General features: G+C 44.5%; 1 protein-coding gene across 1 annotated transcript in view; it reads right to left on the bottom strand.

Annotated features, from left to right (window-relative positions):
* Positions 1-26,878, bottom strand: part of LOC138568811 (uncharacterized) — a 317,549-nt gene that overhangs the window by 170,748 nt on the left and 119,923 nt on the right. The window contains exon 9 of the mRNA XM_069646582.1: positions 4,499-4,616. Within this exon, the coding sequence (XP_069502683.1) occupies positions 4,499-4,616 (118 nt within the window). The remainder of the gene's footprint in view (positions 1-4,498; positions 4,617-26,878) is intronic.

Genomic DNA, 26,878 nt, shown 5'->3' with positions numbered 1-26,878 from the left:
CTCCAGGTCGAGTAGATCTGTGTGCAGAGAGGATCTTGTAGCCATCAAGGAGTAGAGTGTCAATGCTTGTGACAGAGCTGGCCGTGAACCATGTCTCTGTAAGACAGAGGACGTCTATGTCCAGTTGTTCGAGGGGGTGGCAGATGTCAGAGGAGTGTTTGACAGCAGAGCGAGAGTTGAGAGTGGCAAGATGAAGAAGGTTGCCAGCCTTAAAGACCTTCCGGGGAGGGGTACAAATCAGAGGTACACCCTGCGGAGTTGTGGAGGTAGCCTGAAGAGTGGTAGAGGGGGAGGAAAAAGTGGGTAAGCCATGTAGTGAGAGGAGGGGACAGCTGGAGAGGTGAGGAAGTTCATGAGGCAAGGGAAACGTCCATCGAAGAGGAGGAGATTGGACTGAGGACCTTTGACCATAACAGTGCCATTTAGATAGACATTAAGGATGACTCTGGAGGAGTCAAAGGAAGCTATGAGAACATCCCAGCGAGTGCCGCCATTTATGGGAGAGGAGGAGACAGGACAGAGCATAGAGATCATATGGGGGATCCATAGATCCGGCGAAGGAACAACAAAGAGGATGTCAGTGAGGGTCTGTCTGGAGGAAGCACTGGGATACGTATCAGCAATAGGGAGACCAAGGTTGGAGGCCAAGATATCCTTTTTAAATTTCTTTTTTCCAGATTTAGTGAGAAGGGAAGGATAGTTAATAGACAAGCAGTTGGAATAGATGGGAGAAACAGAAAGCGTCATGATTGGGAAAGAGAGGAGGCAGAGGAAGGAGTAAGCAAACAAGTAGTATTGAAACAGTCACTGGGCTAGCAGGTTACACTCAACGGGCAAAGTTAGATGCAACATTTCACCCAAGTTTGGCTTTCAAATAAATGCAAAATTTCACCCAAGTTTGACTTTGAAATACATGCAAAACTTCACCCAAGTTTGACTTTCAAATAAATGCAAAATTACACTCAAGTTTGATTTTCATGTTAAATGGGAGACCAGTAGTTATGGAATTTAGAATGGTAGTCAGATGATAAAGGTAAGTATAGATAGGCATCAAATGAGTGCAAAGCAGGGAGAGTAGAGAGTACAATCCGAGGAGGAAGTAGACGTAGACCAAGAGGGAGGGTAACTAACCCAAACAGAATATGGTAGGAGAGTCATGGCAGTCCAATAGTCCAGGGGTAGCAGCCTCACCGAGGGTTTGGACTGTTGCAGCATGTGAAAGCAGACAGGGAAGCTGACAGGGCCTTAGAAGTGGGCCTTGGAATGAATGGGCTGGCTAAAAGCCTGCCGGTCCCTCATTGGTCCACAAATGCAAACTCCCCACCAATCAGGGATCAGGATGGCAGAAGAAGCCCAAATCAGCAGGGCCTCCTTAGTAGAAAGGGCCCAGGTGGCCATGTTGAAAGCACCGCAGAGAAATACAGGCAAGGACAGGCAGTGAAGCTTCCAATCAGGTGCAGGGCATCAGGATTTCACAAAATAAAGCTGACTGGAGCGCATTTGTATGGCGCTGTGATTAAGGCATATGCAAAAATAATTAATTTCCAAAATGCCAAATTTTCGATTTTTTGAGGAAAATTAGCCAAGATTTATCAGGATGGTGCTGGGCAATTCACATCCACAAACAAAAATCCCAGACACTGAGCCTTACTGCTCCAGACAGAACTAGCCCGTGGACACAATCAAAGTACGCTTAGAAAGCCGACATGCACAGGCACCAGTTTCTCCTGGCTCTACAAGCATCAACAAAAGAGCCCAACCTCTATCCTGTCCCTCTTCCCTCACTAATCAACATCGCCTCTTACAGAGCCACATGAGCGCCTGGAGACCATGCAAATGCTAACGGTGTGAGGTATAAGTCAACATAACATAACATTACCACAGACCTATGCTTGTACCATTTTTAGTTTGGGTTATTAGGTGTCACTAGCGACTTTTATAAGCCGAAACCTTTGCATTGGAGTACAGATAGGGAGGAATGACATATGTGGAGGGACACAGACCCTGTACGTGTTGCTTGGTTATGTGCTCACCTATGGCCGCCCATGGCCATGCTAATCCCTATGGCCATATCCACGCATTCCTGCCTCTGCCTGCCCAAAACACATCCCATGGGAACTCTTTGAGCTTGCTTTAATCAAGCCTTACCATCAGGCTTTGCATTCAAAGTACAGGCCACTGTTTGTTCAAGCAGTCTTCTTAGAGTTGATGACTTAATTGAAGTTGTAAACATGATACTTTCTTTACTTTACTTTAATCAATTTATAATGCACTGTCTCGAGCCCGGAGGTGTGAGGGCATGAACGAGACGAACAGAAACAAGTAACCAAAAATAGCGGGGTGTAATAAAAATGTCTTACCAGGCCTGTCTTCAGCCACTCGATTTATAAGCATTCGGTGTGTCCTGCACAGAAGACATGTTAAAAACAAGCATTGGCAAAGCCAACATTTTTGGCTTGTGCATAGGTGTTAAGCTTTTGCCAGGCACTGCCAGGCTCTGCTATTAGATGCCCAGGTACTCACACCATTTTGCACCTTCTACCGACAATGGGTACTTAATATGACTACAGCGGTGCCTGGTAAGTGCCTTTCCCATGCATACCAAAAAGCCCAAACTGTTGGCATTGCTGATGCTTGTTAGTTTTGGCTATTAGGGGGTACTTGTAAGCCGAAAGTATTGCACTTGAGTAAAGCTCAGAAGGATAGGATATATGAATATGAGGAGGGACACACAGTTTGAGGGTGTGGTTTTGTTATTTGCCAAGCCACTGACTGCCCACTACTATTATGGTCCCCATGGGCATTTCTACCCACTGCCGGCTCATCCCTCCTCATTGAGAGAAAAGATACAGTTTTTTAAAGTTAACATTAATCTGTCAACGGTCATAGATGGGTGAACGTTCTGTACCATTCAAGTAGGGTAATTACATTTGTACCTACTGACAATGTATAGAACCCTATACAGTTCTCATTTTATTGCCAATCAAAATATGTTTAAACTATATTTGTAATTGTGTTTCAATTGTGCGTTTTCGATAACACTAATAAACGTGTTCTAAAGAGATGTGTGTCAAATAGTATCTTGCTGAACTTGCATGCACAGTTGTATCAAAGATTTCAATTTAGGAATATATTGTTTTGCTATTTCAGTCAGGGATGAATCTAGTGCCATTGTTTATTATACCAGTCAATGTCTAGTCTGGCCACAATACAAAAAGATCCATCCGACACTGCAAACCAAAGGCCAAGACCTGAATTGCTTGGCTCCCATCTGTCCCGCCATTCCACTCCATCCGTTTTGGGTGCAGCCTGAGTACCACTAGTTCCTTTTTTCCACTTGCACCACTTCTTTACTGGGACATGGTGTGCTGCCATATTTAATATGAAAGCTGGACATCTGCCCAGTAGGAGTTCAACGACCTGGTTGAACCTTGAGCAGACACAGCCTCCTTCAGGCCATTATTTAATCTCTTCAACCAACAAACACATTTGATTACTTTATTTGGAATCCTTTGCTACCAGCATGCGAAACGGTCAGGAAGGCTGAGATATACAGATGTGAACCTCCTGTGGGTCTCATCACGAGTTGGGTTGTAGACCTTAAATGTGGCGGAAACGGTATTACCACTACATTTAAGGGCTGGCCCTATCATGAGTTGGCCGCTAAATGGGCTGTTTTACCTCCAGCTTTTTTTCTGGAGGTGAAAATCCCATGTAGCCCTGTATTAGCCCTGTATTAGCACCGGCAGTATTAGCGCACAGTATTAGTGTCGAAGATTCCCCATTGGACCCAATGCGGAATGGGGATTTACAGTTAACGCCCAATCCCTCATCCAGCAGCAATACTGCCGGACTGGTGGGCACTAACGCTGTTATGATTGGGCAGTATTAAAGCCAGGATACTGCACAACTCGTGATGAGGCCCTGTGTCTTTTCGCGAGCAACAGTGGGACCCTTGACAGCTTGTGCAGTCAGCCCATGATGTGCTGCCGCTGTCACTGGTACAGCCCTCTTCCACACACACTAATTGACAAGCACACTGAGAATGCAACCACCATCCTACACAGGTACAATTCCACAGGCAGCCCTAAGAATCTGGCATGGGACTCGGAGACATCCTGCCCGCTGGGCCTTAGAAAGACAGAGACTGATGTTTTTACATAACTGCACGCTTCTTAGGCACACTGTGACTGATATATTTGAAAATAGACACCATGGTCTATGGCAGGGGTCTGCAACCTTTGGCTCGGCAGATGTTTTGGACTTCATGATCCCTCACCATGACTGTGGTTTGCTAGGGATGATAGGAGATGTATCTCAGGAGCCAAAGGTTTTAGACATCTGGTCTATGGTCACATGTGCTAGGTGATTATACTGCATATTGATCTCATGGGAGAGGAAAACGAGGCGATCAAGGGTAACCCTATAGGCAACTCTCACTTTCTTAGATGTATACACAGAAAAGCGAGTGTGCAGTTACATTGGCAGTCGCACTCACAGATCGGACGAACTACAACCTCAATTTCCTCCCTGGATCCAGGCACCATCATTTTGATGGTTTCTTCTTGTGCCTTTCTTGGACACTCATGAGCAGTCACACTAATCCGAAACTTAACCTGTAAAAAAAAAAAATAAGAAATAGTTTGTTTAGGATGACAATCGAATTCAAGCCAGTAACTTCCGCCTTGCGATTTCAAAATAATTGATTGATCAAGCTGGGCAACAGATTTAAACTCTTTTCATCTTGAACGGCTATACGGTAAACAAGTTCTATTCCAGTTTTCTTTTTATGTATAAATTCAAATAATGCGTTTACTTTATTAAAATCGTGAAAGGCCATTAGTGATGGATAAATGAAAGGAGACCCCACTTGCAAGCTTTTTAATTACACGAGTTGTGAAAAGGGCGTTGCCAGATATGCTTTTTGATTCGTCCAATTACTTTATTCTCAAGTTCAATTATCATTCCCATTAACCTATAAGAACATTCATAGGGTGATTGAGTTCTGCACTTCATTTTCAATTCACGGCAAGAACCTGTAGAACAAACTTTAAAAATATAGAATTCTTTTCAATGGGGGTTCATAAGGAATTGTACATAAGTATTGCATAATCATTTCCAATGGCTAACTCTCTAGTACAAGTATGTTCACCCAATTCAAAAACTCAAATAAATAACATATATGACTAGCTTACAACATCTGTTTAGTCTATAGGTCACCATATGATGTGGACTGCGACTCCCATAATAGCTCAGCATTGTCTATGGTGGCAAGGCTGATTGGAGTTGTAGCCCGAACATCCGCAGAGCCAAAGTCTGCGAAAACTCATATAATACTGTTTTCCTCCACCCCCAGCCCTGAGACGTGCAGTTGGCTGCATGATACTATGTGACCATTATGGAATGTGTATCAATGCATTGATTTCTATCCTCTAGGTCTAGGACAACAATATGACAAATGTCAGAAGCTAATAGAAAGCGAAGAAAAGAAAATATTATGACACTGCCAAGGTGCCGCCAGACCTTTGTCTGTGGAAAGGAAAGACTGGGGATGTGGCACGAGGTGATTGGAAAGAGGGGATAAGACCAGACCCGCTCCAGGAATTTTAATCTTGGTGGCCCAGGAGGGTCATGGGGGCCCAATTTCCATTGGGTGTGGTGTGTAGGTGTACCCTAAACAAAGTGCTGGCATTGATCCAGATTGTTCAGATCCGTGATCCAATGAAATATTTCTTCACAGATCCAAAAAAAAACATTTGCACACCTCTATAAAAACAGTATAGAGCAAAAGAGGAACAAGGTCAATAGTGTTTCCACATCAATATACCTATCCCCCTTTCCCATCTGCTCTCCCCTTTCTATTATATCCAATCCTCCTTCACCTTTCCTCCCTCAGTCACCTTCCTTCAGCTCCCCCTAACCACCATTCCCAGTTACCTCCACTCCCGCATACCTGCACCATGTCTTTCTTGGCCTGGCTGGGGAGAATTGGGCGTGATGCCTTCGCCTCCTCTGAGAGTTCTGAGCAGTGAGGCGCCCCAGTGTTTGTATCATCTCAGATGGTGTTCGCCCAACAATGCCTCCCTGAACACTATGGCTACTCCCAGCAGGCCCCACAGGAGACACCTGTGGTCCCGCCATCTTGTTGTGAAAGACAGACCCACCCTCCCCCCCTGCAGAATACAGAAGCAAGGAATAGGAGATTTTGTTTCTCACAAAAAATATTTTGAAATACAAAATTGTATTTTTTGGTGCACATTTTAATTGAGTTGAAGGCACAAGAGAGTGCTGGCATGCAGGAGAGAGAGCCTGGGTGGGGGGAGCGGCATGAGGCAGCAGATAGTGCAGGTTGAGGGGTCTCCGGCCTTCTGGTATCACTCCCAGAGGGACGTGACAGGGAGGAGAGGGCCTTGCTCCCCTGCGATGCCTCTGTATATCAGTGTCTGGTACATACTGTTTACATACTGGTTATATTATGCAAATGTCCATGATGACGTTTTGCATGATGCGTTTACCTTGATTGTCATTAAATTTGGCCTGATATTTTCAGAGAAATATGTGTGTTTGTTTTCTTGGCCCCTGTGCTGCCCATCTCTTAAACCATGAGTGAGGCATTTTTGGAACAGGTTATGCTGTGAACTGAATCACTTCTAGGATTACCTAATTTTTGCATGGAAGGCATAGTGAGATTAAATGATTTGCCCGGGATCACACACTTTGGTTAAGTGGTAAAGCCAGCATTTGAGCCTAGTCTGAAATTTAGATACATGGTCATGTATCTTCCAAGCTCAAGTTGGTACAAATGTGTGTTGAAGTTTCGTGTTGGATACCTAAAATAATACTCAGTTTCATACAGATAACTTTCAAAAGGCCCACGTCACATGATAAACCAACCTGACAATGTGTACATCATTGTAGAAACGCAGTGATGAAAATTTAGTTTTGAATCCTAAATTGCACAGAGGGTACCACTCCTGTTTGGACTTTTTTTTTGTGCAAAAGTGGCCCTCCATAGAATTGTAATTGTTTCCAGCCAGCACTGGAAAAGTACAAAGTAAAAACCAGGCAAAAACTGCCTTTCTCTTCACCTTTCAACTATGTGTCTGGAAAAGTGTAAATCACTCCCACAATTAACTGTTGTCGGAGCCATCCACAATATATTCCTGTGGAATCTGCCTGCTTTTACCAGGTGTAAACATCAAGCGGATCCTATAGGAATTCATTTGTTTTCTGCCACCATAAAAACAGATCCTGGTGGAAAAGCGATTGGATTTGGCAGGGGCACCTGTAAGAGCAGGAAAACTTGTTAAGTCTGATCTGCTCTCCAACTTCGCCTGCTAAATCATACAAAATCCTGCAGTGTATGAAAAGGGATGATAAATGCTAATAGCGCCACTTTTTCCACTCCACTTGACTATTAAAATGACCCCCTGCGATTGTAGCTTTTCCCCCCTCATGTTGAATGGAAGCCTTCACACAGCTTGTTCTGGGAATCGTACCAAAATGTTGGCACGATTGTGGCAACATTACTAACACTGCACCTGAGCGCGGTACAAAGTTTCCGACCCCCATTACTGTGGCCAAACAGTGTGTTGGTTGCAAGGGTGTCCCCTGCTCTCCTTGGACACAGTAACAAGATTCAGGGGTTGCAGGGGTGTCCCCCGCTTAGCATTACGGTAAGCAGTGAATAACATTAAAAATAAAGGACCCTGCGGCGTCAGCACCGCCCCACATAAGTGGGAGGAACTGACGCTGCAGGGGTACAAGGATGTTGGCGGCGCACACAGAAGTGCAGGAAAGGTAAGTGGAGGGATGCAGTTTTGAGGATTGTGGGCCAAGGCTGGCAGGCAAAAGTGATCTATCTGATCACTGTGCCGTAATTGTAGTCGACATTTTCGTTGGCAGAATTACGTGCAGCGCAGTGATCCCATAGATTCTTGTTCTGTATCCCCTTAATTTATAATCACTCAACAATCACACTTAAATAGCTTGTTAAAGCTTTTAATTTTAAGAAATAAATGCCATAGCAACAGTCACTGCCAGTTACCTTTTCCCATCTCTAAACACTTCCTATTGTAAGTATTATGTCTCTGAACTTCACTGGGAGTTCCTGTGCAGCCCTGGCTGTTTGCATTTGAGGGGAGGGAGGTAGAGCATGGGGATCAGGGGATGGTCATTTGGCCCTTGTCCATTTGTTAAATCCACCTTTGATTGCACTCTTTAGGGAATATATAAATACTGCCTTTTAATTTTAAAGGATGTACACATTTTATACTTTGCCTGCAGCATTATAGGATACGCTCTTCTCTTGCATTATTTTCCAAGTGTTCATGATTTCTTTTCTGAGAGGCAAATGTTTATTGGGGGTGGGGGTGGGAACAGTCCTCCCATCCCAATCTCTCCCCCTCATCACTGGTGGGGTCCCTCAGCAATAATGTCCATTTCCGGCACTGCCTAAGCACGCAGGTTTTACATCATATTTTCCAAACAAGATCTACAATACACATTATGTATTCTGTTTGCACTCTGTTAAGTTACTCAAACAGTAGGAGGTTATCAATCCAGTTTTCATGAAAAGTTCTGGCAGGGCAGACTTCCATATAGACAAAGATACATTCTGTTTAGGCCGGAAACCCACTTGCAAGTACGCATGAGAAGAAGATCTGAAACTGGTCCATAATTGCAATCCTAGCCTTGTCATTTTTAGGGGGGCCTTGTTGGACCAATTCAGTGAGGTGCAGCTTGATTCCCTAGGCACAGCAAGCAAGGCGCCCACATTTGGGCAAGACACTTTCACTTAGGGAGAAAAACTGAAACCAACACGCAGTGGAAAAGCCAACAGCTTTGGCATTTGATTAGGCATTATTAGGCATTTGCCGGGCACTGCCATAAGGGTACCACTTGGCCATAAGATGAGAACAGCTTGAAAACATTGCGAGTACCTGGCATATGATTTCATTGCCTGGAAAATGTCTGCCTAATACCTATACGCAAGCCAAAACTGTTGGCTTTGCGATTTCTTGTTTTGGACAGGACTCCAGTGCAAGGAACAGAGGCATTGATACAGATATTGCTTATACAATTACCTGGCTGAAGGCACACACTGAGAGATGTGTATTACACCAGGAGTTCATTTACAGAGGAAGTATAGTAATTAAACACTCAAAAGAATGGTTAGATATTACACTGACAGGTCCTTTACAGCACAACGTTTGGTGTTACTTTGTGATAGAGCTTGCTCAAAGAGTTCCCAAAGAGTTATGTTTTGGTGTCGAGGGGCAGGTAGTTGGCGCTAATGCCATAGGCGTTAACATAGCCATGGCTAGTCATTGGGATATAAAAGGACCAAACACACCCATAGGATGCGTGTCCCTCCTCACATTCTTTCTCCATCCTATCTGTTTTCCGCTGCAAGAGTTCTGGCTTACACCTAATAGGCAAAACTAAAACATTATGGATGCAAGTCTCTGAATCAATCATAACCACTGGCATATCTCTGATCAGCCCTCCATACCATTGTTTGCAAATCAGCCTTGGCGCTATTGTGAGCAGCCCTGCCCAAACTGCTAGACTATAAGGCCTAATAATTAATGTGCTTGCTTGTGTTGCAGTTCAGAGGGACCTGGCCTAACAATTGAGACTGAACGGCACCTTTTGGTGGCAACGCCTAGAGTCATTTGGTAATGGTTTGTCCCCTTCTGTAATGGCACAGCCATACAGGCATGGAATTTTGGCATGGAATGTTGCACAGAACAATGAAAGTGGTAATGTTTAATTCAAAGCCTTGCATCTATCATTTTTTGATTTAACTACACTCTCCCCTCCAGAATTACTTTTTTGTTACTACCAACATTATATTTTCACTTATACTCAAGTATTTAATGCAGCAGAATCTATACTTTGAATCTAATTTGTAAGGGCCCCCGGTCAGTTGATGCACCTTTTGCAGATCTGCAGAAATCTGTGTGCAAGCAACATCACCTGTCATTTATTGTTTCATATAGTTAACCATTTTATTAAGCATGATGTGAAAACTGCTATAGTCCCACAAAAATAAGCATACTTTAAATTACAAAAAACAACTTTGTAATTTTAGGTTTGACAAAATAGTTGTAGGCAGTCTGCTTGAGTAAGTGTACTACCTCACTTAGATGTGTGAATGGCCCTCCATCTCCCTGGTCATTTGTGCTTTCCCCCTGCTGGAGCCAGGCCTAAATTAGACAAGAGAACAAACCACTTCGGAGCGTAAAAACAATGGAGAAGAGATGGATGGGATAGAGGCACAGACGTCAATTGGGGTCGCCAGAGGTAACTGCAACCCCTGGCAACTCCTGTGTGACCCCTGGCTCTGCGACTCCTCTTTAAGATTTGCAGAGGCAGTGAGAAACCAAAAGTATAGAGGGCTGTCAGACGAGAGCCCCCTTTACATTAATTTCTTTTTTAAGTCAGTGTGACTTCAGAAAGAAATTGTTTCTGTTACAGTTTTCCATAATGGAAATAATGGGCCTCATTACAAGGGTGGCGCTCCCGTAATGAAGGGTGTCGGAACAGGACCGGCACCCTTCATTACCGGAGCACCTATTACGAGGTTCCCTTTACAGGACCCACCAGACGTCCTTTTGGAGTCCCGCGAGGGGAAGAGGGAGCTAATAACGGGCCATTCGTAATGTGCCCGTTATTACCTCCCTCCCCATTCCCATTGAGCCCTATGGGAGCTAAAATGGGAATGGAGATGGGTTCCTGCAAGGAAGAATTACCAGGTGCTCCAATGTCGGAATGACCCGGTAATTCCTCATTGCAGGAACCCGGTATTGGAGCCCGGTATGGAGGCAGCCATGGCACTAATAGCACCATGGCTACCTCCATACTCGTAATGAGGCCCAATGCCTTTTTAGGACATGGAAGTATCTGGCTCCCATGATTTGCGCATTCCAGGAACTAGAGCTGGTTCCTTGCGTGCATGGAGCATGGGAGCCAAAGAGGCTTGCCTGCAGAGGAGTTCCCCGGAGCAGTCACAGATTTGGAAAAAGGTAAGAAATGTGTTGTTTTTTTGTAAATGTGTGTGCGTGTGTTCATGAAAGGGTGTGTGTGTGTGTGTATGTATATTTATATTATGTAATGTGTGGGAGGAATTGCATGATGCATGGATGTGTGAGTGAATGGTGGATGGGTACAGGTGTACATGAGCATATGAATGGTGTGTGAATGTGTGTGATTGTGTTCAATGCCTAGATTACTTATCAGTCTTATAGTCCTACTATTCTTCGTCCCAGTACTTGCCTATGATGGACCTTGGCTCATATGTAAGCACTGGGATGAGGAAGAGGGACGTGGAGGTATTGGTGGGCCAAGGGGCTGAATTTGGGGGTTGGAGGAACAGAGTGGGGGATGTGCTATCATGTAATGGGCATCCATGATAAAGCAGGCATGATATGAGTTATTAGTGGCTAGACTAACATTTTGACACAGCCAGTCCAGTCATTTCTTAATGTGGCTTGACATTTTTAAAGGGCCTCTATGATAAGGTAAGCATGATAAGTGTTATTACCTGTCTAGTCTGGCATTTGGGTGCAGCCAGTCTAGTCATTTCTTACTGTGGCATGACATTTCTACAGGACATGTATAATAAAGTAAGCATGATAAGTGTTATTACCTTTCTAGACTGACATTTGGGTGAAATCAGTCTAACCATTTCTTACTGCATCATAGCAAATCTTTCTGGGCATTTATAATGAAGTAAGCATCATAAGTGGAATTACGTGTCTAGACAATCATGTTAAGTGTAATTACCTGACTAGAATAGCATTTGGGTGCAGCTAGTCCTTACTGTGGCATTGTTTATTTTTCTAGACATCTATGATAAAGTAAGCATGATAATTGTTCTAACGTGGTAAGAATGGCATTTTAGTGCTGACAGTCTAGGTGTGTCTAACTGTGGCATGGCATTTTTGGCATGGCATTTTTTTTTACTGTGCATCATCAAGGCTACAGCAAACATGATAAGTGGTATTACGTGTCTGGCCTACATTATAGAGCAAGATTGTACATGTTTTCGTATGGTGCCATTGCATTTTCAATAGCAATGCAGTAAGATAGCTCAGCGGGTTGAGTGTTCGTGTCTGCAATCTGTGTGTGATCTGTAGGTCGCAGGTTCAAATCCTGGCAAGGCAAACTCAGCCTTTCATTCTTTCGAGGTTGATAAATGAGTACCAACTTTGGTTGGGATGATAATTGTATGTAAATATATGCTATGTACAGCGCTTTGGCGAAAGCACTATATAAATAACGAATCATATCATTAATGAAAACATTTATGCTCCTGTGCACAAAAAGTGACTTGGATTATTGGATACAGTATTATTGCAGTATCTGCCAATTTTGGGGATCTACGTTTAACATGATAACAATTCCTGACATGTAGTTATAATTGGCATAATATGGAAGTAACTGGCCATACAATGCTGAAATGGAATATCCATGGCAGTGCCTCAATGTATTTTTTGTGTGTGTGTTTATAGTTTATTAAAAACTTGAACACAATTTTAATCATATATTTGAAATCTCCTAGTTCATTAGAAATGGCAATAAATTACTTAAATGAAAGAAAAATGAGCAAGGTCATGGGGTACCTGACTGATAAACGAGAAAAGAACCCACTCCTATCGGGGTATCACTCACTCTTGACACAGAAGAATCTGGAAAGAATAAATAAAGTACTGCAGTTAGATTTTAATGAAACTGCAGTATAGGTTGATAGATACACTTGACTGGGTTCTACACAAGATACAAAGGTATTTCCACAAATATGGTACAATAACCACTATGATATAAAGCAAATGCTGATTAGTTGCCGCGTATTAACAATGCATACACATCCACTGAAGGATCCTTGGGAAGGATGCCAGTGGATTTAGTGAAGTGATAACATTTGGCAATCAACGAGAGCACATATTTTTCTTAAGACACATTCTAAAACAAACATCACAGACATTAATTCATTCAACACAATACATATACTATATACCTATTAGGGCCTCCCTTTCTAACGCCCAAGATTACATTTTCCACCTTTCCGACAAATTACTCCTTTCCCTATTTCTTTATGGTGGACTAATCGAGAAATAATAATTTCCCCCCAACGTTTTGCGTATCACTATTAAAATATTCACTAAAGCAATGTACAGTGAGATAGAGTATCCTTACAAGAGCCTATCTCACAGGTCTTCACTGTTTAAATCCTCTAATCTCCTTATGAACTTTCCCAACCACATTTTCCTCTGCTCCAGTATTGCGCTACAGTCACTCAGCCAATGTTTTAGCGTTTCTGCCTCCCCTGGCTTATTACATAGCCGACAATTTCTTTCTTGCCAAGGGATGCCTCTTATCGGGCCCCACCTTTGTAGGGAGCCTAGTAAGTTAAGATGAAAGCATATATAAATGTAATGTAATGATATTTTGGCCCTGGGAATCTCATCACACAGCAGTGTATCTCCTTATATGTCCTCATGTGTACAGAATGGTAGAGCGCGATCTAAGGCCCGAAGGCATCTAGGCACTAAAACAAAGCTAAAAGATCAAGCAATTAGGAAGAACTGTTTAGAAGACAGCCAGGCTTTAAAAAGATGGGGTTTTCAGAAGCATGCGAAATTGCAAATGTTCTACAGTTCCTCGAAGATAAGCTGGTAGGGAGTTCCATAAGGTAGGAGCCAAAACTGAAAAGGAACATCCCCCTGCTCGAGTCATATGATATTTTGGGATTGTTAACAGAGTACGTGAAGAAGAGCGAAAAGTTCTAGCTGCCCTGTAAAGGCTCCGCTTAGCACAAAGATAACTGGCACCGGCCTTGTAAATGGCATGGTGCGTAATACAAAAGATTTTAAAGTCAATCCAGTTGCTTACAGGAAGCCAGTGCAGCTGCCGTAAGAGACCCCTGGACCGGGAACGTCTCGGGGCTCCAAGGGCCAGCCACGCTGGCGAATTTAGCAAGATCTGTTAACGTTTTACCACAGAGGATGGTTGGCCTAAGTAGATCCCATTGCAGTAGTCCAAAGACCCCAGGATAGAAGAGCACTCCCATCGCACGGGATTCAGTAGGAAGAAAAGGAAAAATTCTCCTCAGTGCTTTCAGCTTAGCAAAACCAGCTTGGCAGACAGAAGAGATTTGAGCTTCGCTGGAGCTGCATGTGAGCAATTTAACGCTCCCTTTGTCGCTTACACAATGACATTCTCTGTATATCTTTCCCCATTTTACAAGTTTAATTTTGTTGTACATCTTCACCGGGCTTTCCGTCAATGTAAGTTTGTGTGAGTCCATTTCAGCAAAAATCAGGTCACAGCACTCTACAAAATTGCTCAATGCTTTGTCATAATTATTGCTTAAAGATATGTTCAAATAGCGAACCCGATGGTGGGACCAATATTGCCTTGGCCTATGTTGTACTATTGGGTCTAACCCTGCCATATCATGACCCCATCCTTGGCATATGAAGGCAGCATCCTTGTTAAAAAGTGGTTGGTATGTAAAATATTCCTGTCTGCTTCAGTATGTATTTGGTATTTTTTATGCCCACAAGCCACTTTCGGTAATGTCACCATGATGAAAGAGGAACTGATGCCATCCAGGAAAAAGGTCAAGTGGTATGCCTTCCTGTGATGTCCTGAGGGCTGTGATGTCACTTCCGCTACCCCAGGCATTTTGGTGGATCGACTTCCCTGGATAAATGTGCCTGGCATACGCTGAAGTATTTCAATATGGCAGTCAGTTGTGGAACGGAAAGAATAATTTCCCCCAGCATTTCAGGCATGATGCAATTTTGTCAAATGCGTCTCATTCTTTCCTCGCATTGTTTGATATACATGTATTATACTGTTTTGTTTTGGTGAAGGTTGCATATATGAAGCTAAGAGGTCCTGCACCAAAATCGTCTAAAACACATTTCACAGAAATAGGCCCTCCACACAAAGGTGTAAAAAGGCAATGAGCCTCATTACAACTGTGCCAGTCCGGAAACAACGGTGTTGTAAGCTTACTGCCACCGTTGTTTCTGAACCGGCACAGTAAAACTCTGCGGGCGGGTGCTGTACCGCCCGCCAGGGTCAGTCCTGCCGGGCGGGACGGTACTCGCTCGCAGAGTTCTTACGGGAGCACGGGCACCGCTAACAACGATGCCAGTGATCCTGTGTCCCCATTCCGGACTCCATGGGAATGGGGACTAACAAAATTACCGGCGCCCTACTTCCAAGCCACCAGACTTGGAATAGCTTGGTTGCACCGGGATGTCAGGTGCCGGTAATACATCACGGGTCCGGTGGCTACCTGCCGGTTTTACCGGCATAGATACCGCCGGACCCGTAACGAGGCCCAATGTCTGCACCACATCTTAAGCAGAAAAGCGACTTTAGGGAAGGCGGCAATGGCAACCAATGCGGGCCCTGTAGGGATCCCCAGCATTTGTATGGCAGAGGCGGCGGAAACACAATTTGCGTTCCACGCATCCTCTCCACCATACAAATGAATGAAAATGAGCCTTGGCGTCAATGGAAGACGTAAGTAAATGCCTTACAAAAGGCTTTTTACATCTTGCTTTGGGGTTACAGCGCATTAGAAAATCAGCTTCTATGTGCTTAATGTAGAGCGGCCCAGAGGATGAATTTACATCATCATCCGTCCATGTTAGTAAGGCATCTTGCACGTGTTTAGACGAAGGGCAGGTATACACGAAAGCAATGCTTTTGTCATATTTTTGGTTTTGGCACATAGGTGGTATAAAGCAACACATGAACCAAAAGTATAGGTATGGGTTTTCAGGGACAAAAGGCGATGGCACGAGAGGAGATGCTGGCACGTGGAGGTGCACATGCCAACCACTTCACACTCATAGCTATTGCAATACTGCAGCTATACACGCCACCCCCTCGCTAGCTTCCTATCTCAACCCAGAGAGGGCACCTGCGCGTCAATCGCCGTCACCACTAGCGGACGAGCCTGTGCTGCTTCCAGGCACAAATCAGCTTGCGCGTCTGCAGAGAGAGAGGGCTCGGGGCCAGATTAGAGGAGGCCAGAGTTTACCTCCTATCAACGATTAGATTAAAAGAAGGTTTATCCTTCTCAACTACCCGCCTCTAAATCAAACCACAGTAAACATATTTGCCGGAGAGCAGCTGCTCGTCGACCGTTGATTCTGCCAGAGTAGTCTTTACAGCTGAATCAACAGTGGAGAATGGGCAAAAGAAGTCATCGTGTGTCTCGTGAAAAGAGGCCAATCACCTGCAAAAAGCGTTGAGCTGGGATCAAAGATGCGCGCACGAAAGCAGTCCTTATCAGACCTGTTAAGACCATCATAAACTAAAAGGCTCTGGCAAAAGGGTGTCAATCGTTATTAAAGTTTATTGCAAGACTGGAGCCATGCAGCGTTAGTCAACTTTGAAAACTAATCATATTTGTATCTGAAGCTTTCCACACGAGAATCACTTCTATAGATTTACAATAGACACTTTTAAACATATAAAATGAGATGTATTTTTTAATTCATTATTTTAACTTACTATTTAAGAAACACTAGTTTTCGTATGAATTCAGAAAACAATGCCATTAATATAGAAACATGCAGACACTATCCAGACACAACTGAGACATACAAAGAGGTCACCATATAGTCTGAAGGGAAACAAACATATATGACTGTTATTGAACATTGTCGATCATCGTCCGGCTAATGAGGATTGCCCTTAGTTTATGACAGAGAGTCGGGATTCTGGTAATGGCATGGAGGCGAGCATTCTGAATCACAATCTCTTTATTTGCTCCACAGCATAAGAAAACACAATAAAGAAGTAACTACAAATCCCATAATCCCCTTATGTACACTGTAGTATGTTCTCTATAAACATCCCCCTTGAAGTAGTTCTTTCTATTTTCGAACTTGTGACCCTCACCTGCCCGTCAGGGAGCCTTCAGGAAGATACAGGAGCAGCTTTAGAGCGGACCAGAACCATTGCGACCATCCAGAAAAACCTGCTTCCAGGTAAACGGAGCGACTGTCCTGAGGAGTATCCGGCCGTCAAGAAACACAAACAAATTTGTTAAGGGAGGGAAATATGGTGGGATAATACTAGCCTCCATGTATTTAATAGAATCCCGACTCCCAAAATAGATTACGGGAGATCAACATTCTATGGCATGACACAAAGGCTTCCTATTAGTAGTAGTTATATTAATTTTCATTTATGCAGCATCCTTTCCCATTTGTAGGGCCACAAAGTGCTTGTTTAAAGCACCCTCAAGATGGCTCACAAATCGTGCACAATAGCTTTGCAGTAAAATTGATAAAACGTCCCTGTGTTAGACGAAACTGCTGACCGAAGACTGTCTTCCAGCTGAGTTCCGGACCAGAAAACATCAGACCATAGCTCCCCGTACAGAGTAAGACCAAAAAGGGACATGTCCACACCCACTATCTCAATCACACACCACACCCATCTAGATAGTGTGGGGGAGGAAACAGGGTGAAATGGTTTACGAAAGGAATGGAAAAGCTGACTGGATGCTCCCCTAATGTCAGAAGTCCTATATGTATTCTCATGCAGACACAGAACCACACAGACTTAAGGGCACTCAGAAAAGGAAGGGGAAAAAACCCATCCTAGATCCAAGGCCAAGGAGGCAGTAATAGGCCATTAGTACTTTCTTGGTGGTTCAACTAAGATAAACGAGGCTATTTGTTGCTGTTCGTGCAGTTCAAGGCAATTAGAGTGCAGCGGTCGCAGTGGCTTAGCCGGGGAGTGGTACGGAGCAGGAGTCTAAAGAAGGTTGTTGTGGTCGAAGGTGATTCTTGGAGATGAGGAGATCGTGAGTGCCACCAGAGTTTGCTTAGCGATCAGTTTGCTGACGCTGTTGACTGGATGCGCTGGTATGCGGGATCGGTTCGAAGAAGCGCTTGAGGGGCTGCAGAGCGTGAGGGCCATCAGGGTCAGTTCCACCGTCGAGTAGACTGCGAACACGCTGACAACTGAATGTGGAGATTTGATTTGAGCAGTTTGATGCAGCCTCCAACTGTTGGGGCTTGAGGCTACACCAGGGTTGGTTCGACTGGCGATGATGATCAGCAGCAAAGATGCTGGCGGAGTGAGTGGCTGTTCGAAGGCGGAAGATGCAAAAAAGAGATTGTATTTCAAGTCGAGACAAGAACCTCTCAGCTAGTATGGTGTGGTAGTGAACAGGTTTGAACGTGCAATTCGAGTTCAAAGAGCCAAAAGCAGCTCCGGAGGGTTCTGCTAGTTCAAGATGCGGTGAACCTGGTTCAGTGATAGTTTGACTGGTTCAATGTGATTAAACACGGGGCTTTTGGCTGGCTTGGCTCTTAAAATGCTGCATCTCTGACTTTAGGGCCTTACGGACAAATGTAGTCATTGCAGCAGTGTGACTGGCAGAGAGGCAGGTCTTGTTTCAGCAGCAGGTTGACCCCCAATGTGCCCTGTGGATGGGTAGGGAACAGAGCTTATCTCTGCCTTGAACACCCAGTCCTCATCTCACTAGGTCTCTGGAAAGTCAACTCTCCCAACAGAGGTATATAGACATTCTTCTTAGGTGTTGGTTGCAATGTGAATCTGAAAGGTGGTGGGAGGCCCTTTCTTTTAAAAGCAGAAGCCCCAGGTGATTGGACTAACGCTAGCCTGCTCAAAGGTTCTAATCCCTGTCCTTGGAACCAGTGGACTTTGCCTTCTGACATTACACAAGTGATGCAAAGTGCTTTGTGCTACAGAATGTGGAAGGGACAGGAAGGAGATAGGGGCAGAGCAGCATCCTCCACATGGCTGGCCTCGAGGGTGTGGGTTTGGCAGAGGTTGGAGCCAGCAGTCAGGAAGACCGCAGTGAGTACATGAGTGAATAAGGGGGCCCATTGCACAACAACACTAATAGCATCTTTACATACACATACTTCCATACATCCAGCTGAGAGTAAACTAGACAATGCACAAGAAATCAATGTCACACCGCAGGACAGTACATCAGGATACATGGATGGGTGAACCCCTTTAAGTACTCCTGTAGAACGAAGAGGCCATGATGTAGGACACATGCAGCAAGCATGAAATAGCAAATATCATGGAAAGTCACCCAATCGCATTTCACATTGCCACCACCCCTTTCCAGCATTCTGAGCACCCATGTACAGACACATCAGCCAAACTGCTGACACACATGTAATGTATGGCAATTAATCAACACCACTAGATGTGTGGCTCAAACCTACAACTAGTGCAACAGAACAGTAGCTGCCAGGTCTGCATGAAGATTGTGTCCCACCTAATGCCGCAATCACGCCACCATAGGTAGCAGGGCATCCCTGAGCTGACAGCACAACAGGATATGCAAGCAGCATTGGGGCTGCCCTACATTGGCACACATGACCTCGCACAACTGTGAAGCACATTACACTACAGTCCAAGCAAGGCAAATATTCCCAACTGTCGATATGCATACACAACCATCAAGCTAGTGAACCATCAAACTGTTTGCCACATGAATTTGGGCCTGATGGAGCCACAGCACCCTGTCAAAGCATAGTACAATGAACACTTCATGAGAGCACACCCTACTAAAGTTCATCAAGGTATTCATGGACTATTTCCGGTCTCCTAACAGGCACTCAAGACACCCAAGACCACACTGAAGGCAGCAGCATCTTCGGCACACCTATCCCAGTAAGTGACACAAAGGGCAAAGGACATGATGCACCAAAATAGGGAGTGCCCACAAGACCCCAAAACACCCCTGTCGAAGGACATTGCTGCTGCCACCTCTGTGCTCACCTGCCACCATTGTGCCACCAACTCTGGCCACGACGGAGGCTGCAGGACCTGCCATCACTAAGCCACCTCCAACTATTGCTGAGGTGACTGAGGACCAAGCCACCCACCCACCCAAGTGCCAACAACATGCAGGCTCAGGACCAGGCCACTGCACCAGCTGACACTGCAGTGCTAGCGTCTGCCACCACTGCCTCAACCTATGCAGATTCGCCTGTGAGGCAGATGTTCTCGGATTAGTCCCCCCTGCCCATCATATCGCCCATGTAGTCCTCTGCCTCCCCCTTGTCCTCTCAGTCTGCCCTCTGTTATCACTGTCCCAAAGGACATGGGTTCCCAAAGTCAGAATAACGAGGTCAAGCAGGCTGGGCATCTGGCAATGAGCGAAGGCACCCCCATCTGTCTCCCGGGCCAGTGCAGGAACCCACCCTGAATGCCTTCTGGGAGAGGCTCACGCAGATCAAGCAGAGCCAGGAGGCATTCCGGCAGATTGCCCAGGAGCAACTTGGACAATCCCAGGCAATGTGCGATGTAGTGCTGGGTGCCTCCAGGCGGGTGGCCACTTCCCTGGAACATCTCTATCTGTGTGCTGCAGAGTTCACTACCAGCCACACCCTAATGAGTTGACTGAGCACATTTCTGCCTCACATGACACAATGGCCAGAGCCATCACCCTTACGATGCAGCACCTCTGGGGCAGTGAACCTGCAAGTTCCGTGTCTGCCACCCCTACTGAGGGATCAGTGGTAAGCATGCCACCAAGGTGCTCCTAGTGCTGCACATGCCACTCAACCTACAGGGAAAAGGGGACAAGAGGAAGAGGCATTGGACATGTCAATGGAGCAGATTGGAGACCACAGGAGGGTGGGGAGGGGAATGGCGGAGGGGAGGAAGGTGTGGGGATGGGGATTGTGTTGGGCATGAGGATTTGGGGATGGGTATGGTGTTGGGAATAAGGGTGTGAGGAAGGGGATGGTGTTGGGGATGAGGGTGAGGGTTTTGGGAGGAGGATGCTGTTGGGGATAAGGGGCACAGGTGTACAATAAATCACTTTTTACTACAGCCATTTGATCCAGTGGCCATTTCATATGAGTGATACATGTGAATATAGTTCAAGAGAAATGTACAGTGACCTATATGTGCTTTCAGAAATAGTTGTAAATGATGTCCTGCTGGACAATACGTCCATCCCTCAATTCCTCAAGTCTATTGTGAAGTGCCCTGTCGTCACCTGCATCTTCTTCACCATCTGAGCTGGGCCGTGGAATGTCCTCATGAGAAGGCATGTATATATTCTGGTTTATGCACACATTGTGCAGCATAGTGCAAGTGACACCAATCCTACCCACCTTTTGAGGAGTGTACATTGGAACCCTGCCTGTCTGGTGGAGGCACATGAACTTTTCCTTGAGTAGTCCAAACGTGCATTCTATGCATGTCCTGGTCCTTGTGTGTACCTCATTGTAGGCTGTCTCCTGCAGTGTACCATGGTTCCTTAACAGTGTCATCAACCACAGTAGTGGTGGATAGCCTGAGTGGCACAACATCTTTTCATCGACATTCTTTTTTTCTGATGGGTAGGAGGGGTCAGGAACAGAGACAAAACAATAGGGGATGGGGTTTGGAGGGAACCCTCCAAAATGTATTAATTAATTAATTCAATGAGTTTTTTCAGTAAAAAATCTTAATTAAAAAACCCTTTAAAAAATACTGTTGATGAAATGACATAGAACCGCCGGAGTCACCTAAAGCAGGTAGGGAGAAGAGTTACAATTTTGCTTCTGCATGCTAATTACATTCACCATTGTCCTGGGGGCCTTTCTGTGCTGAAATGTGTGTAGGGCTGACTCCTTCTACTGCATGGGGGTGGAGAGGTTGTAGTGACTGTGCTTGGGCCGATGCAGGAGTATGCAGTATATTTTAAGGTGTCTGTTCCAATGTTAGTTGGATTTAGGGCTACTGAGTGCCACATGGCATATGGTTCATGGGGCATGTAGTTTCTTCACATGTGATCTCATGCCTGTCTCCATGTGTGCCTCTGTTTTGCATCATCTACTTACCCAAGAGCCAGGTGTGCTGTTCTAGGTGTGTGTCCATATATGTAGGGAGGGTGCTGCTCATCAGGACCATGGAATCATGTGTGGAACCTGGGAATTGTGTGCAGCAGTGGCTGATGGTCCAATCTGCATCACAAGTCATCTGGATGTTCTTGGAATGGAGGTTGGTTTTTAATTTCTACTCGTTCAGCGCGTGTGCTGATTTGTATATAGAGGTTTCCTCCTTTGTTTCCAACTCAGGTGCATGAAGAATTAAGGTCCACAGAGATAATGGTTTCATTTTCTGATTTTATTCAATTGAATTCTTCAATTTATGGAGTGCCAACACGTGTTTTGACCTTAGAGGTCTTTTTCTTGGTTGGTGGGTGATGGGCAAAAGTTTGCCTTCATCTATGCTTGGTGCATGAGTGTCTGGTCATCCCAGTATGTCCTGGGTTGCTGGAGGTTGTGGGGCTAAATCTGCCCTGTTCTTGAGTAAGTCAAGGTCGTTGCCTCTTGTTTGCAGTGCGTCTCAGCCTTCAGATCAAGCTAGGCTGAGATGCAATAACTTGGGATTCTCTCCATGCATGGTCATAAACCACTGATAGGCTCTGTGGTCTGTCTGGAGAGAGAGGTGAGACACAAAGATGTAGGGTTTTACCCTAAACTACCACAAAAGCCTCTTTTTTGATGGTGGTTCAGTTGTGCTCTCACTTAGTCAAGTGCCTACTCAGGTATGCACAAGGTTGTTCTACCCCTCATAGTTCAGCTGTGCTAACAATGCACCAATTCCGAATTTGCAGGCATCTGTTTTATGAATTCTTGGCCATAATCTAGCATCTTCAGAACTGGGCCTTTCAAATGCCATCCTTCAAGAAAGGATGTCTAACAGCCAGTCATCCAGGTGACCTTCTTCAGCAATGTTTGGAGGTCACAACTTTCAGGGGAAGGGCAAGTGTCCCATGCCCCTTGAAAAAGGGCTGGGAGTAACTCAAGAGGCCCAGGAAGCCTCTCATGTGTGTCTGGGTAGAGTAGATGTCCTAATCTGCCAGTTCCTAGATACTGGGCTGGAGAGGCTGCTTCTTACTGCCACCCACTTGTAGTCCCAGGTAAGTTACAATCCCTTCCACTATCTGGTACTTGGAGGCCTTTATAGTCAAGCCAGGCTTCTGCATGTCTTGAAGCACCTGTTTCAGGTTATGTGGTGTTTCCAGGTCTGCCAGAATAATGCAATGTCAAATAGGTATGCAATTCTGACGTTTTCCAGTCCTGATAATACCTGGTTTATCAACCTCTGAAATGTGTCAGGGACATTCTTTAACCCAAAGGGCATAACAGTGAACTGGTAATGTCCTTCCGGGGTGGAGAATGCTGACCTCTCCTTTGCATGATCATCTAGGCTTGGTGACAGAATTGAGACTTCTTGACTACACACAAAAGTTGACCTTAGTTATCCTGCTACTGGATGTTTTATGGACCAGTACTGCCATAAATTGCAATATATGTCTATAATATTAACATCTCTAAACTCCAAACATTTAGCCTGTAGTCGCACATGAAACAATCCTGTTAGCATTTACAGAGATACATTTCACAATTGTGCATTCCAACTATTGACTTTTCCAGCAATCACATATCAAGCACAATTGAAAATATACATAACAAAGATTTTCAGAATACATTATGGGGCTAATGTGTTTACTGGAAATATAAGACCTTATGGCATTTAGAAAACAAAACACATTTATTTTTTCTATGTGACATGCACAAGATAAGAGATTGCCTAAGCAACAGCATTTTAATGAGCATGTAGCACCTTGCGTGGACTATTATTAAAACAGAGAGCACAAAGAATTACAAAACATATCGACATTTAGATATGTTTATACAAAGAAACAGAACACACGTCTTTGCCAGCATTGATACAACACTAACCAAGGTTGAATCTTTTAGTTAGGACATGATGAATTAGAAAATGTTATGAATGTCACAAGGAGAAAAAAAAATCACTGATGTCTATTTTATCATTTGGCGAAAGCCCTTCTTGTTGAAACACTCAAGTTAATATGTAAGCAACAAATAACAACAAGATTGGCTTTAATTCAAATGTGTATACGCAAGATGTTTTGTTTCAATGTTACTAGTAATTAAATTAATTACCTGGTTATCTGTTAGAATGTGATTAGCTAACGGGGAAACAGGTGTGGGACGTAGCCTTTAAAAGGACGCTACTTTTGCAGCCAGAGGGAGTCCCAAGAATGTCGCCACACTGCTCTGAACCACAAAGGAGCAGCGACTGGGGACACAGGTAGCCCACAAGTCTTGACCTGCCTGGGTAAGGAAAAAGCAAGCAGATTCCATGGGTAGGCCAAGACTGTAAGTATAGTCTTTGGGCCTGAAACTAGCACATTGCCAATTTTCCTGAATTCTGGTTATTTGATGCTTGTTTCAATAGTTTGCAGGCAGAACTAATATACAAATCTGAACTGCCTTGGGAACATGCAACAAACATATTTTAGATGCTTTCTCCCTGAAATAGTACACTGCTCAGAGGGCTAAACGTTGCCACTTGGTCACTTTTTCCAAATTTTAAATTTTACACTGTTTCAATATTTTTGTGGCTGAAATAAGCCATCTTTTCCATTTTTTCAACATCAATTTTTCTTTTCCATGGAAGAACTATTAAGCAGCATAATGATGTATTTTTGTTAGGTTATCCTTTCGATCTTTCCTGTGCCGATGATGCACTGAGTTTAGGGTGGTAATGAGTTTCATCAGTGTCAGTATATAACCTGTGTTGTCACTCGTACTTCGCTGGCCAGGATAAGTGAATCCATCAAAGCACTGAAAAGAGCCATTCCAATCCTTGGCAGGGTGATTAGAAATGGCTTACCTTTAATCTGTTTTTGATCCATGGCTCTAGATCACTTATAGGCTGTTCTATTCTTAGTTAAGTACCCATAGAAGCTAGGGGCCCTTTGATACCATTTTTAACCCGTTTCACATAATGGGTTATCCAGGGGTTGGCCAGTATAACCCCCCATGCCCCTTGGCTTGCCAATGCAAAGCAACACCGTTCTGAGAATGAATGTATATTTTGCTGGGCCACAATGGCTACACACACACTTGTGATTTGTAGTAGGTAGTTTTAACATTTTAGAAGAGTATGATGCTGAGTATCTTACTCCACTACTTCATTGCTAATATTAGCAACAGTATTTTACTTGACTATTCTATTTTTGATGCTTATGTATTGTCTCAACAAGACAAAAAATGTATCTTGCACTAAAGCGCAGAGATCCAACTTTCTACAGAGGCTTTCTTTGGGTACAGCACTATTTGCTGCTTAAAAACCTGCCAAAGGCCCAGCTGGGCGGTTAGACCACCCTTTGGGTGGAGGTTAGGCTCTGGCATGCACGGTGTAAGGAAAATCATGACAATTGGTGCTGATAACGTGGAAAGGGTCTTGGGAAGCCATCACAGTTGGCACCCATATTTTCAAACACCTATCCTGGGTCTTGGGAAGCCATGCCATTTGGCACTGTAAGGAAGGCATGGTATCAAACAGTAAGACAGACACAAGTGACCACAGTTCAAGGGTGTTTATTGAACTTTCAAATGGGTTGGTAAAACGCTTATCTTATCCTAAATCTAAAGATGGGAGGAAGCTACAACCCCCAAATAATAATAATGCAGTCCTAGTAGAGTCTTGTCCAAATACAAAAGGCCTATACTAATAAACCTATTGCCAATCCTTACTTCTAAATAGACATAGTGTTGGAAACAATGTTATGCAAAAGAAAAGTGTTCAAGAAATGATATGTCAGGATATCTGAGCCGTTGGCTCCCCTTCCCCACGTTTTCAGCACAGGACAAGGCGCCACACTCGAGCTTAGCACTCACTGGCAGGAGGATGAAGTTCAAAGCTTCAGCATCAGGACCTCTGTGCCAAGGTCTCTTTGCCATTCAAATTCTCTTATTTCAGAGGGCCTGATGTGACAAACAAACACCAAAGTTCCTTTATTTTCAGGATTTGACATGCACAATTTCTCAGGTGATTCACTGTTCACTGTTGTTCTCCTCCACTGGGCTCAGACCCACTTCTCTCAGGAGTTTCACATACACAATTTCACGGGTGATTTACTGTTCACCTTGGGTGCCCCTGCGCTGTGCTCAGACCCACTTTAAAACAATGTTCTTAATTGATCTCCCTCGATCGGACTCAGACTATTTCATCTCATTTTCCCTTTTCTAAATAAAACTTTTTAAAGACTTTCAATTGTGTGCAAGATTTAGCTTGACCCGCCACAGGACCATTTCAATTCACAAAATCTTTCTCTTTGCAATTCTTTACTTTCACTTACGCCACCTCTCGGCTGCATACCTTACAGAGACCTTTGATTGAGCATGCACACAGTGCCGGACCACTCTGCCAACGATATTGTATCCTTTCAAAGTTCAAACATTCATCAGCAGTTCAACTTTCATCACACGCGTTTTGACAATGTATGTTCCAGCGCTCGGTATACAAAGTTGGTGCTTGCAACCTTGGCTTCAACACAGACCGGTCTTGTATCAGTCTCCCCAACTCACCGGCTGTGTTGATTTCTCTGTCTCTACTTTGTTCTTAGAGCCAAGGACGGTACCTTCTCGGTGCTTCTCCCAGACACAATTAGTCATGTAGGAGGAGCGAGGGTACCTCCGACACACATTGTACGAATCTACAGACTTGTCTCTGGGCTTTAAGCTGTCCAATCTTGGGGTCTCTTGATCATAACGGCTTCTTTCCAGAAAAGTCAAGGGAATTTCCCTCCTTGCAAACCCCTCCTAGTTTGCTGTCTTTCATCTCTCTTTCACCTGCCATCTCGAAACTGCTGTTTACTCGTGGGCCTTGCCCCATTCAGAGTGTGCCTTTGTGCTCCACCTTTTATCCATGTGGGAAGCTTAATGGAAGTCAAGTGTGAATGTCGGTCAGTAATTGCCTGACCTCGTCTGACCGTTCTATTGGGACACATCAGGTATACTGCTCGGGT

Source organism: Ambystoma mexicanum, chromosome 2q (genome assembly GCF_040938575.1).
Source record: "Ambystoma mexicanum isolate Mex_15411 chromosome 2q, UKY_AmexF1_1, whole genome shotgun sequence".
NCBI classification, from domain to species: Eukaryota; Metazoa; Chordata; class Amphibia; order Caudata; family Ambystomatidae; genus Ambystoma; species Ambystoma mexicanum.
The sequence above is the reverse complement of the archived record's forward strand: the minus strand, read 5'-3'. Positions and strand labels throughout refer to the sequence as shown.